Source organism: Strix uralensis, chromosome 4 (genome assembly GCF_047716275.1).
Source record: "Strix uralensis isolate ZFMK-TIS-50842 chromosome 4, bStrUra1, whole genome shotgun sequence".
NCBI classification, from domain to species: Eukaryota; Metazoa; Chordata; class Aves; order Strigiformes; family Strigidae; genus Strix; species Strix uralensis.
This window is the reverse complement of record NC_133975.1, coordinates 77,365,058-77,378,435: the sequence shown is the minus strand read 5'-3', so window position 1 is coordinate 77,378,435 and position 13,378 is coordinate 77,365,058. Positions and strand designations below refer to the sequence as shown.

General features: G+C 43.4%; 1 protein-coding gene across 2 annotated transcripts; it reads left to right on the top strand.

Moving 5' to 3' along the window:
- Nucleotides 1-1,425: 1,425 nt before the first annotated feature.
- Nucleotides 1,426-10,770, top strand: PCDH18 (protocadherin 18). Of its 2 annotated transcripts, none has more exons than XM_074865169.1 (4): nt 1,426-4,305; nt 5,231-5,316; nt 5,452-5,615; nt 9,822-10,770. In XM_074865169.1, the coding sequence occupies exons 1-4, from the start codon at nt 1,801-1,803 to the stop codon at nt 10,508-10,510; spliced, it is 3,444 nt and encodes a 1,147-aa protein (XP_074721270.1). In that variant the 5' UTR covers nt 1,426-1,800; the 3' UTR covers nt 10,511-10,770. The 2 variants fall into 2 exon arrangements, with proteins under 2 accessions (XP_074721270.1, XP_074721269.1); XM_074865168.1 differs by having other exon boundaries at nt 5,228-5,316.
- The last annotated feature ends 2,608 nt before the right edge of the window (nt 10,771-13,378 follow it).

Here is a 13,378-nt window from a genome sequence, read left to right as displayed (position 1 = left end):
TCAGCAAGAACCTTCTTAGTGACTTTGGCCGAGCTCTGCTGAAAGTAAATTGGGAAAATCAGAGGTTTACTTTTTAAATTTTTGGACACGGAAGGGGGAGTATAAGAGAGAGAAAAGAGCAATAATAGAGAGGGATGGCATGATTATGGGCAACACCAATAAACAAATGGGCAAAGTTAGCAGAGAAACAGTGAAAAGCATGGCGAGACTGTGGCTAAAATGATAAACTTAAAAAGCAAATGCAAAAAAGAGGAAATAGAAATCACGTCATGGATAGACATTTAAAATGAGAAGAACACATCAGCTTCTATGACCTGGGTGCAGCCTGAAGCTCACGTACCGATCCATAGCATTTCTGGTGTACACAAAATACCTGGTCGACTCAGTCGTAAGATTTTTTTTTTTCTTTTTGTGCAAATGTGTTGCAGTGTAAACGTGAAAACAGTTTTCAGCAATAGCAGAGAGGCAAGGCATTTGTCACTTTCCGAACACTTAATCTATCTTGTGGCTTCTTTTTCTTTAAAACACTCGGCATGTGGAAGGTGTACTTAGCACAAATTGTCATGGTGAAGCATGAAGTGCTTTTTCAACTAGGGTGAAAAAGATCTGCTGAAGAGCCACCGGCACAGCAAATAAAAAAGCGGAGAAACACGCAGAGAGCCAATTGCACCCATGCACGCAGAGAAGAGCCAAGCTCAGGCAAACGCAGCCGCGCTGAGGACAGAAACGCTGCAAGAGGCAGTCAGGGGAAGGACAGGAGCGTGCAAAACCTTACTGACTTGGGAAAAGGGAGGGAGGGAGAGATTTCAAGGAATGAAGGGGATCTCTCTGTGCTCCGCACAGGAGCGCAGATGTTGAGGGAAAGCAGGTAGTAGGTAAATGAGCAGGAGAAGACGCTCTCGAGGCAGGGTTGGAGAGGCGTCAGCCCCCGCTCCTTTACTAAGCACACGCACTGAAAAGATCCCGCTTAGTTAAACAAGGGAACCTCAAAGTATGTAAATGAGGAGCGCGATCGCATTTTTCCTGGCAGGAAGGGGAGGAATTAAAATCACAAAAACCCGCTCGAAAGTGCCCTGAAAATGCGGGGGGGGGGGGGGGGGGAAGTTGATTTAAAGTTGCCCTTTAGCCATTTGTGCCCCACCCCCCCCCCCCCCCCGGCCCCCTTTCGGGGCGGCACACCGGCTGCGAGCAGGGGCTGGCGGAGGAGCCGCACCCCCCCCCCGCTTCCCCCGCCCTCCCCTCGTCGTCGTCCCCCCCGCCCTCCCGCCGCCCGCCCCGTCGCGCAGGGCTGGGGGGCGGCCGCGCTGTCCCCGGCGGGGCGGCGGGCTGATTGGCTGGCCCGGGCTCAGCACATGCCGGGCAAAAAAGCTTTGTCTGGGGAGTTGGAGTGAAGTTGCGGCGGATTTTAGGCTGGAGTCGGCGAGCGAGGGTGTTTAGTGTTGGCGGCGAGCGGGGCGAGGGGCGGGGAGCGGAGCTCCGCGGGAGGAGAGGCTGCGGATCCCGGCGGCTTCCCGGCGGTCCCTGGATGCTCACGGCGGGAGAGGAGCAGGCTGCCCCGGCACCCTTCATCCGCGAAGAGGAGCGGGGACTCAAATGAGAAAGCGTGGATTGCCTACAGATTGTATCTGGATGTCCTGGCACGGTGTGTATAGAAAAAAAAAAAGTTTTCTGATCTGGTAAGATATTAATACTTGGCTGACTAGAAAAGGCGTTTTCAAGTTTTAAAGGACCAGATGTGCGCTGGGTTTAAGGGAGGACCGGAGGAATTCGAAATAATTGCTTTTTAACTTGCTTGGAGAAATGAATTGCAAAAACTTACAAATGCACCGAATCGGCGGTAAAATGCACTTTATATTCCTTTTTGCACTGATGATAATATCTTTCAATAAGGCTGTGCTGGGCAAGAATTTGAAATACAGGATTTATGAGGAGCAGAGAGTTGGATCAGTAATTGCAAGACTGTCGGAGGATGTAGCTGATGTTTTATTAAAAATGCCTAACCCTTCCTCGGTTCGTTTTCGAGCCATGCAGAGGGGGAATTCTCCCTTGCTTGTAGTCCGTGAGGATAACGGAGAAATCAGCATAGGAGCTAAAATTGACCGGGAACAACTCTGCCAGAAAAACTTAAACTGCTCCATAGAGTTTGATGTGATCACTCTGCCCACTGAACATCTGCAGCTTTTCCATGTCGAAGTTGAAGTGCTGGACATTAATGACAACTCTCCCCAGTTCTCCCGAGCTCTTATCCCTATTGAAATATCGGAGAGTGCAGCAGTGGGAACCCGGATCCCTTTGGACAGCGCTTTTGATCCAGATGTGGGGGACAACTCCCTTCACACTTACTCCCTTTCTGCAAATGATTTTTTTAGTATTGAGGTGAGAACCAGGACTGATGGTGCTAAGTATGCAGAACTGATCGTGGTTAGAGAGCTGGACCGGGAGTTGAAGTCAAGTTACGAACTCCAACTCACTGCTTCAGATAAAGGGGTGCCTCAGAGATCTGGATCATCCCTCCTGAAAATAAGCATTTCTGATTCCAATGACAACAGCCCTGTTTTCGAGCAACAGTCGTATATAATCCAACTCTTAGAAAATTCACCGATTGGGACTTTGCTCATAGACCTCAATGCTACTGATCCAGATGAGGGCGCTAATGGTAAAGTCGTGTACTCTTTTAGTAGTCATGTGTCTGCCAAAATTATAGAGACTTTTAAGATAGATTCAGAGAAAGGACATCTGACCCTCCTGAAGCAAGTGGACTATGAAGTAACCAAATCCTATGAAATTGATGCTCAGGCTCAAGATTTGGGGCCAAATTCTATTCCAGCTCACTGCAAAATTATAATTAAGATTGTGGATGTGAATGACAACAGACCTGAAATTAACTTAAACTTGATGTCCCCAGAGAAAGAAGAAATAGCTTACATTTCTGAAGGGTCACCTCTGGACACTTTTGTTGCCCTGGTCAGAGTGCAAGACAAGGACTCTGGCGTGAATGGAGAGATAGTTTGCAAGCTCCATGGACATGGCCACTTTAAACTTCAAAAGACTTATGAAAATAACTATTTAATCTTGACTAATGCCACTCTAGATAGGGAAAAGAGATCTGAATACAGCTTGACTGTAATAGCAGAGGACAAGGGAACGCCAAGTCTCTCCACAGTGAAACACTTTACTGTCCAAATCAGTGATGAAAATGACAACCCACCCCGCTTCCAGACAAACAGATATGAAGTTGTTATCTTGGAAAATAACTCTCCAGGAGCATACATCACATCAGTCACAGCCACAGACCCAGATCTAGGTGACAACGGGCAGGTGACCTACACTATTTTGGAGAGCTATATTTTGGGAAGTTCTATAACCACCTATGTGACCATCGATCCCTCCAACGGGGCGATCTATGCCCTGCGAACCTTTGATCATGAAGAAGTAAATCAAATTGCCTTTATGGTCCAAGCTAGGGATGGAGGGAGTCAGCAGCTTGTTAGCAATACCACGGTTGTACTAACCATCATTGATGAAAACGACAATGCTCCTGTCATTGTGGGGCCAGTGCTACGCAACAGCACAGCAGAAATCTCAATCCCTAAAGATGCTGGAATTGGTTTTCTTGTCACCAGGATAAGGGCTACCGATAGAGACTCTGGTATGAACTCTGAACTCAGCTGCTCCATAGCAGCTGACAAGGAAAACAGCATCTTTGTGATGGATCCCAAAACTTGTGACATCTCTATCAATGTGAGTGTTGAATCAGTTCCAGCAAAACAATGGGAGTTTTTTGTGATAGTCCAGGATAAAGGCAGTCCTCAGCTTAGTACTAAAGCACTTCTGAAATGTACTGTTTTTGAGTATGTTTATTCATTTGCAAGCACAGAGGCAACTTTGGTAAGCCAACCCTCCCTGGATGTCTCCATGATAACAATTATATCCTTAGGATCAATATGTGCTGTGTTGTTGGTCATTATGGTCATCTTTGCCACAAGATGTAATCGAGAGAAAAAGGACACCAGGTCCTACAACTGTCGTGTGGCGGAATCAACCTACCAGCATCACCCAAAACGACCCTCGAGACAGATCCACAAAGGGGACATTACATTAGTGCCAACAGTTAATGGCACTTTACCCATCAGATCTCACCACAGAGCTTCTCCGTCATCATCTCCAACCCTGGAAAGGGGACAAATGAGCAGCCGGCAGAGCCACCACAGCCACCAATCCCTGAACAGCCTGGTGACAATCTCCTCGAACCACGTGCCCGAAAATTTCTCCCTGGAACTCACCCATGCTACTCCAGCTGTTGAGGTAAGGTCCATACCTCGTTTTGCACATCCCTTCACTCATAGGTTCACTTGGGAGCGTGGAGGTACTCTGCATGCAACCTGTGAGAGCAACTGGCAATTAGGTCTATGCCTAATGGGAACGTGCTACGGATTTCTCTTTAGATGTCACAACTTTGCAACTTTACTCCAATATCAACTAAATCCACTGCCATGGGGAACAGGATTAAATCTATTATTAATAGCATTATTTCTTGGTTCTTCCCTGCAAGGTTGAAGCAATGAAGTGTAACATAGATGGTACCCTGCTCTGGTTTACTGCTTGTGCTTTCTTCCTTGCCTTTCCTTTCCCTCTGTATAGCTCTCTTTAAGAAAGAGTGCCAGAGGATTTATATAGAGAAACACAGGAAATTCTTTCATTAATGAGGATGGAGAACTAAGAGGTTAAGCAGTTTTAAGTACAGCTGTTGTAATATATGATCGTAGTATCTCAAACTTTGAGACTACCCATCTCAGTTTTTACTGCAAGTGCTATGTAATGGCTTAAATGACAGCTGTGTCTTGGTAACTCTTTACATGTGGAGCAATGAAATTTTATTTTGAATTAGGATCCCAGAATGGTAAGGGGTTGATTCTAATCTATTAAAACAAAACTCCACCTCTGTTTAATCCCTTGTTTTACTTATTAATGAATTAATTATGAGTTCAGAATCTAATAAGCAGCAGTGCATTTCCTCATTGTACAAGGTCCTCAGGTGTTTCCTGTGGCAGACACTATACTACAAAATAGTCTGTTGTACTGTATTATATACGTGCAGGAATTTGATTTAATTAAACTTTAAAGGAAAAAAAAACCAACAGATAAGGTTGAGAGGCAAAGTAGTGGTTTTACAACAAGGAATTTGAGCTTTCATTTCAAGGAATCAGTCTTTTCACCTTTTCTTCAGCAGGTTTCTCAGCTTCTCTCGATGCTTCACCAGGGCCAGTATCAACCAAGGCCAAGTTTTCGAGGAAACAAGTATTCCAGAAGCTACAGGTAAGGATCTGGATTTTTCTTCTATATATGCATATGCATGTATCAGAAAACATAGACATGTATTTTTAATCAAAAAGTGGAATATAGCGTACATGAGATGATTTAATTCCACCATCACCACAACTCTCTTCACAGATATGCCCTACAAGATATGGATAAATTCAGCTTGAAAGACAGTGGCCGGGGTGATAGTGAAGCTGGAGACAGTGATTATGATTTGGGGAGAGAGTCTCCAATTGACAGACTTCTTGGGGAAGGATTCAGTGACCTTTTCCTTACAGACGGAAGAATTCCTGCAGGTAAGAACACAATGGAAGCTGAACAGTTTATTTACAGTGCTGCCTGACTGTCACTTTGATAAAGCTACTTCTGAGAAAGCAAAAAATTCTTTAGCTTTCAAGTCCTGTGTTTCCTTCCTTTTTAGTCCGCTTCATGATAAGTATTGAGCTGAAGCCTTCACATAGCTAGTAAAATGAAACCTCAGACACAATTGAAAATCTGCCCAAAGCAATGCCTACTTTTTTCTGTTATTCACATCATCATGAGCTGGCTCCAAATTCCCCCCAAAAGCATGATCTGCTCCATATCCTTAGACTTTTAATGACTGGGTGGATGTTTTTGCAAAGCCAGGCAGTTGTGGTTTCTTAAAAATACACTGAACTATAATTTGGGAGATACAGTTTCCACAGTGGATTTGATCCATATGATACAAACTTCTACTGTTCAGAAATGGATTGTGAAAGTGGTCTAGAAATATGGATGGAGAAGAAAGAAAAGTGTATTTTTTCCCACTGAAAAATGAACTTGAGTGGCAAGAGAAGGATCTAAATATGTCCCAGATTTTAAATCTTGCAACTCTAATTTCCAGAAGAAAGAGCTTAAGAGGTACAATTCAGGGGCCAGAAAAGAAAAAAGCTAGAAAAGGGTGAGTGAAAGTACAACACACACATAAATATTTATGTTTATGAAGTACCACTTTTAAATTTATGCCCAGTTATAAGTTGAATAAAAGAGGCACAGATACGAGAAGTTTGTAATTACTGTAATAATCATACAGCCACTGGTTGTACCCTAGATCTTGTACTTAGTTCATATTTAGTTTTCTCTGTATAACCAACAGGGCTGGATAATTTCAGTATGGTTCACTGAACCAATAGTGTAAACTTAAAAAGTTTAGTAAAGTAATTTTATACATGGGGGCACATTGCTTTGTGGGGTGGTGCAGCACATATTCCCTCCTAAAGTGACCCCCATATATTGCACAGGGCTGGAGGAGAGGAGCTGCAGTGCTGCAGCTCCTTCCCTCTGCTGCCATGGAAAACACCGGTGAGGGGATTGTACCTGACCTTGGTGTGTTTTACCCTGAGAAATATGTTGTTACACAAGGCAAGAGTAAACCCAAAAAGTTTAATTTGTTTTTCTTATACATTTTAACTTTAACATTTTCTTTGTATATTTTGCTCCAGACTAGGTCTTGTATCACCTACCCAGGCATTCACCTACCTCCTCAACTTAGTCTTATACACCTAATGTTCCAAAACCAAAGACCTTGAAAAGTTACTATTCTGAAAATCTGGAGTCTAATATATTTTTTATCCTAATCTTCCCCAGCTCCTACTACTTATTCCTCTGCCAGCTAGCATGAGGCACGTCTCATTCTCTCCTGTGGTTGGCAGGGAGGGATCTGCTGGAGCTCTCAGCTGCCAGGGGAACTTCAAGTGCGATGGTGTTTGCACTGGCATCCAGCCCCGCTGCTGCCAAGGAAGAGCTGTCCCCTTCCCAGTGGGCAGCTGGGGGCTGCTGCCAACAGGCAGGAGCGGTTGCCCTATTGGCTTGCTGAAATGCCCATGACTCATTTTCAGCTCTTGCAATTTGGTCTCTAAACAGGAAACCAAAGGTTAGGATTTCCAAAAGTGCCCAGCTAATCACATTCAGAGTAAGGAAAACTTCTGAGTGCAGACGGAACTGGGTTGGCCTATCACATGGGCATTTAATCTCACCCAGATGTGCACTTGCCACTATACATGGTCTTAATCTATCAGATAAGTATGCCGAACCTGCTCAGATGAGACCTGAATTGATCTGCAATCCAAACAAAAAGGAAAAGAACACTTCCTGAAGGTTTCCTGTTCTCCATTTTGAGAGTTTTCTGCATTGTCAGTCTGGACACAGGCAAAATGCTGTGAAACTCCTTTCAGTTTGTCCTTTTAAGGTGAAACTGGAAAGGAACAGAGTCAGTCCCACAAAACTTCAGAAATTACATGATCGGAAAGTTCAATAACTGTCCTTGAAAGACTAGTTTCTTTCTCTCTCTTTTTTTAAATCTTCACCAATAAGCTTTAAGTTCTGACAAAAAAAAAAAAAAAAGCTGTTGCACATCTGTTTTTTTTTTTTTATTTATTATTGATTTAAGGACAGACTGTGACACCATTCAGTTTCCTCAGAGTATCTTTTGATCTTATGTTCAGGAATGTCAGAATTTATTATTTTATACCAAACCCAATCCTGATAACATCAGTAACAAAACTCAGTAAGACAACCCTCATTACTAATAAAATCTAGACCATTGAAAGTCTCTTATTAATTTGCAGGAGTCTTCTTATTTAGAAGAGTAATCCTCACCTTCTGGGTTGAGTTGAGAGCTGGTCCAAGCACCATGGATCACTTAGATGTCTTTTCTGCTTTCTAACTCTTAGGCATTTTCTGTGAAACAGCACATGTGTGCTTTTCATACACGGGAACAAAGCACTTGCAGGCATTTCAGTCACTGGTATCAAAACTTCAGCCACTGATATTTTCCAGGTGGCTTTGTTCGTTTGAAGCTCACTGGATCAGCAGGCCATTTGCAATAGCTTGTGCAATATCCAGCCTGCAGCCTGAACCTGCGTTCTTGAAGAAATTCATACTCTCACATGTAAGACACAGAGAAAGTTTATACTCAGAGGAATGGAAAGGGCATTAGGAAAGCAAACAATATGATAGGCTGTGTAAAGTGCAGAGATAAATAACAACGACAGTATGAGAGTAGGACTTTATCAATCACTGGTATGTCCTAGGCTGAAATACCCTGCTCAGTTCTGCTTACACCATTGCAAAAAGATTTTCTGATAAACTGAGTGGATCCAGAGCCAGATGGGAAATGTGATAAGAAAGCAAGGAAAACTTACAGGGCATGACTGCAAATGTTTCTTATGTGTTCAATATATAAAGAGAAAGAAAAAGAAACTCTATTCTGTATGGGCTAATCTAACCATTAATTGATAGGGGGTTAGGGCAAAAGTTTCTTACAGTCAAAATATGCATAATGCAAAGAGTCTGGCATTTCTGAAAACTTTATTTTGAAGTATGTGACTCAAATTCAAGCTAGTGGCCCCTGCAGTACCTAGGTCTTTTCCAGCAGGTCTGCCAGGCACCCAGACAGCACCCAGCCTGAGCCGAGGCTGTGTCCTACAGAGTTGGTTCCCTTTGGAGAGGAAAATTTGACCTCTTGTGGCACATCTTGCTTTGCAGTTCTGTCAAACAGGGCTTTGCCTGTCTCTGCCTCCAGGGACTGTTCCCAGACCTCTTTAGGTGTTTGCCGAGGACTCTTTCAGTGTCCTTCCATGGGCCAGTTCAGACCAGTGTAGCTCCCAGGGATGCAGTCACTTGCCCCTTCATGTTGCTCCTTCCCGAGAGACACCACTAAAACCAAGCAGCTGAAAGAGCAGCCCTGTTTTCCTCTCCTCAGCCCTCCTGGCTGGCCTGGATGCCCACCTTGTGGGTTAGAGCCTCCCTTGTGTCTACGCCTGAGCCAGCACGGTCCAGTAACCTGAGCTACAGAGCTGCAAGTGCACCTCAGAGTAACTCCATATAAACACTGGAGTTGCATGGCGTGTGAAGTAAGCCCTAGGTGTTCTGATACTGGATTCAAATTTAACTGATTCTGTTAAAAAGGTAATATGGCAGTGGATCACCTCGTATTCAACATACACCTCATTGTCAGATCAAAAGGAGGTGTGTGAATGAAGAGGGAGATCCCTCTGCATGTTTTTGTTCTTTATTTCCACTGTCCATTTATTCCCACTTTATTACTCTGATATGTTTCTCTAATTGCATGTGGAAAACATCACTAAAACTTAAGTAAATGCTTGGACGTAGAAACACCTTCATTTTATTTTGTATTTTTTCTAATGAAACAGCACTGTACAAAGGGAACGAATGACTTTGAGTCACAAGTGCTTGTTTTCTACCTGGGATTTACATGTTTATCTTCAGTCCTAGTTAAGAGATCGCATTACTGTCTTACATGTTCTGCATTTATTGTTCTCATTTTTTGAGACCATTCAGAAATGGAAGTATGTTTAGCTCCAGACCATTTGTATTTGCCACCTTTCTGCACACAGAAAGTGAACCCAAACACCAGATTTGGACATTTTTGAAGAAGTTCAGTCCTTTTGTTAGTCCCTGTGAAGTAAGTGATGACTGTGACAGGAGGGGGATGCTCACTCCTCTTTTCTCTCTTGCAGCAATGCGGCTGTGTACGGAGGAGTGCAGGGTTCTGGGGCACTCTGACCAGTGCTGGATGCCACCATTGCCCTCTCCCTCCTCCGATTACAGAAGTAACATGTTCATCCCTGGGGAGGAGTTCCAGTCGCCCCAGCAGCAGCTGCAGCTGCAGCAGCAGCAGCAGCAACAGCAGCATCAGGGCCTTGAGGAAGATCCACAGCCTGCTGACGCCAGTGAGAAGAAGAAGAGCTTTTCAACTTTTGGTAAAGACTGCCAGAGCGAGGAGGAGTCAGGGGACACCTGTACCTCCTCTCTCCTCTCCGAAATGAGCAGCGTCTTCCAGCGCCTGCTGCCTCCCTCACTAGATGCCTACACGGAGTGCAATGAGATGGATCGCTCCAACTCGTTGGAGCGCAGGAAGGGACATTTGCCAGCCAAGACTGTAAGTTATCCACAGGGAGTGGCAGCCTGGGCAGCCAGCACACATTTCCAAAATCCTGCCAACAACGGGCCCACTCTGGGGACTCACTCGAGCGCGCAGCCTTCCTCGAAATGGCTGCCAGCCATGGAGGAGATCCCAGAGAATTACGAAGAAGATGATTTTGACAATGTGCTCAACCACCTCAGTGATGGTAAACACGAACTCATGGATGCCAGTGAGCTGGTGGCAGAAATTAACAAGCTGCTGCAAGATGTCCGGCAGAACTAATTGTTTCAAAAGCCTATTTTTCCATATTTATGGAAAACTGGAAAGGAAAAAAAAAAACCAACAAAAACCAGACTGAGAACTGGCATTGCCAACTAGTTGCATTTATCATAAATGTGTCTGTGTATGTTGAATATTAAAATACTGTATTTTCATATGTACACAATGCAAGTGTGATTATCTTTATCTGTATTTTAAAAATACATTTGTACCTTATATTTATGTGTAATTTAACAAATAAATTTTATTTTTGTACACCCACAGCAAGCATGTTTTCCTAAATGTATATAGATGGTACCACCCTTGTCAAACTTCCCGCCTTCTTGCCACACAGCCATGTTAAAAAAAAACGGGGGGATATTGCTTTCCCTTATTACTTCTTTTAAGTCTCAAATGTTACAAATACAAATTCAAACCACTGAAAATTTATGCAAACATTAGTTTCAATAAATGATCCAACACCTTGTTGCAATGTTTCGTTCTTATAATAAAGAGTTGTCAACTCCCATGAAACCTAAAATGTCCTTCTTTTGATGCTTTTGGTTTATAAAGTAATTTTTCCCACTTAATTCAAGGATTGTTGCAGGCTGGGGTCTTCCTCCCTTTCACAGGTAAGTGTTCTCCCAAGTGAACAAATCATGGAATTGAGTGATGGGACTTCCAATGTTATCTCTGCAAAAAAAGGTAAACTTGTTCTGCCATTGTTACACTGCAAAGCCAGTTGAGGTTAGTGGTGTGTACTTGAAAGGCAGCAATAAAATCAGCTTTTCTGACCTCAGGCTGAATTCTCAGTTTATGTAAATAAAAAATTGTGATTGACTGCTTTATTCTTGTAAATAGCACCAAAATAAATGGAATGTTGCATCTTCCAGAAAAGCAGCTGATTATAGCTATATTTTGCCTCTGTTGTAAGCGTGCCTATCTTGTATTTGCAAAGTAGTACAGAAATACTTGAACTTCCTAGAAAAGAGCTATCCTGCAGGTACGTTGGCTCTTGCTGAATCCCATCCTTCCCTAGTGGGGCTTTTCCCTGTACTGAAGCTAGCCCAATGAAAACAGTAATTTATACCGTGGTGCCATCACCTCTGGAGAGGTGACATAACTAATATTTCTCAGATGAAAGTTAATGAGGTCACTTTAGTTCCTTTTTTATCCAAAACATTTTTCTTTTGTTAGCCTGTCATACACATAGCAAACAAACTGATTTTATAGTTGAGAATCATGGGTGGTTCTCCATTTCAGGAGAGTGTTAAGTAATTAAGAGATGGCCAGAAAAACTGGTATTTTGGGCTTTCATTCAGAGTTGCAGATGCATATTTTTTATAGGGTGTATTTTTTACCAGAAGTGTGAAAAACTGTTGAAATAATCCAAGTGAACCCAGGCATAAAACCTGGCATATACCTTTATTCTGGAGAATTTCGCTTGTGAAGTACCCTATAGAATACTTTTTAATGATAGATACAGAAAAATCCTGTTTAAAGTTACCTAAAAAAGCTGGAATTTTGTTGTGTGCATAAGCTTTGTTTGGTCTGTGTGTAAGGAAACTTTAATCTCATTATTGGTTTCACAGTGCTGTAGATGTCATTTGTAGATGTGTAGACATTTGTTGACACCTGAATAATGGAGAAGTTCTCAACTTGTTTATACTTCAAGGGTTATATAGCCATGATGGTTAGAAATATCAGGACCTCAGATTTCTAACCAAGTATCCGTACTGGCAAATGAAACTACCAAAATGTCATTTTGTCAATATGACTTAGATGTTTAAGGGAACTGGCTTATCAGCATTGGTACAAGAAGATCCTCTAACAGTGGAGGCTCTGTTTCTGTTTTGGAGCGTTGTTATAGCACCTTTGAATGCCAACAAGACCTCAGTCTCTTTGAGCTAACGTCTGTTACTGCAAGGAAGAAGTCACAACATCTAATTTATTAAATATTTGAAAACCTCTTCCCTGTTTTTCCCCTTCACATTCCTTTGTACTAATAGGCCTTAATGGCCCCAACCAGTCTCACCTGGGTCCTGTGCTCCCAATCCCCCTCACCCCAAGAGCACAGGAGCTCATTGAAGCTCAGCCTAGAGCATTTAGCTGTTGTATGAGTGTTGGTCCCTACCCTTGCTTCCTGGATGGACCTAGGATGTACTCTATAGCAGTGTCTCCAACCTCATATCCAGCTGCTGCTGACAGAAGTCCTTGGATAGACCCTCATCTTGGTTTGTCACCTTGCCATGTTGGAGGCTGTTGCTGGATCCCATTACCAGCATCTGGCTTAACCTGTTGCATTCAGGTACTGTAGGATGGCACTTTGTCAGTGAAGGTACTGCCTGTGTTGGGATTGCTCTTGGCCCCTGGCCTGTCTCCTGCCCCCCTCCACAGAGCAGCCTTGCTCTTGGTGCTCCCTGACAGTATTTCATGCCCCATGTTCTTCTCAATTCTTGCCTGTTTATCAGCTAGGTCAGGTTGACTCTGAAATCAGTCTAGATGCTATAGCAGTCCTAGCAAGTCCTGAAGTTCACAAGGGCATGACTTCTTCCTTAACTAGGCTGTTTCTGTCTCATTTGAGCCACACCCTCCGCCCCCCCCTTTCAGTTTCCCTATTCGTCAGTATCCCATTTTGGTCCTGTTCTCCAAGTTCCCTCACCCCCACCATGAGCTCTCTGACTGTTTCCTTTAAGTCAGTCTTACCCATGTACAAATCCTGCACAGCCCATGGCTGTACTCTTGTGTTTACAAAGTACATGGTACCCTGATAACATTGCCCGTGACTGAAATTCCCAGTTTCTGCCTCTTCAGCTGGTTCTAGTTAACACATTCCTCAAAAACTCTCTTGCCCTAATTTTTCATGTGTAATTGCAAGCTCCACTGGATTCC

What these genes read in the sequence shown, in the direction of transcription:
- PCDH18 (XM_074865168.1), top strand. Translation starts at nt 1,801, where the DNA reads ATGAATTGCAAAAACTTACAAATGCACCGAATCGGCGGTAAAATGCAC. An exon ending in AAGTATTCCAGAAGCTACAG is followed by an intron (nt 5,317 to 5,451) that starts GTAAGGATCTGG and finishes CTCTCTTCACAG; the next exon opens with ATATGCCCTACAAGATATGG. An exon ending in AGACGGAAGAATTCCTGCAG is followed by an intron (nt 5,616 to 9,821) that starts GTAAGAACACAA and finishes TCTCTCTTGCAG; the next exon opens with CAATGCGGCTGTGTACGGAG.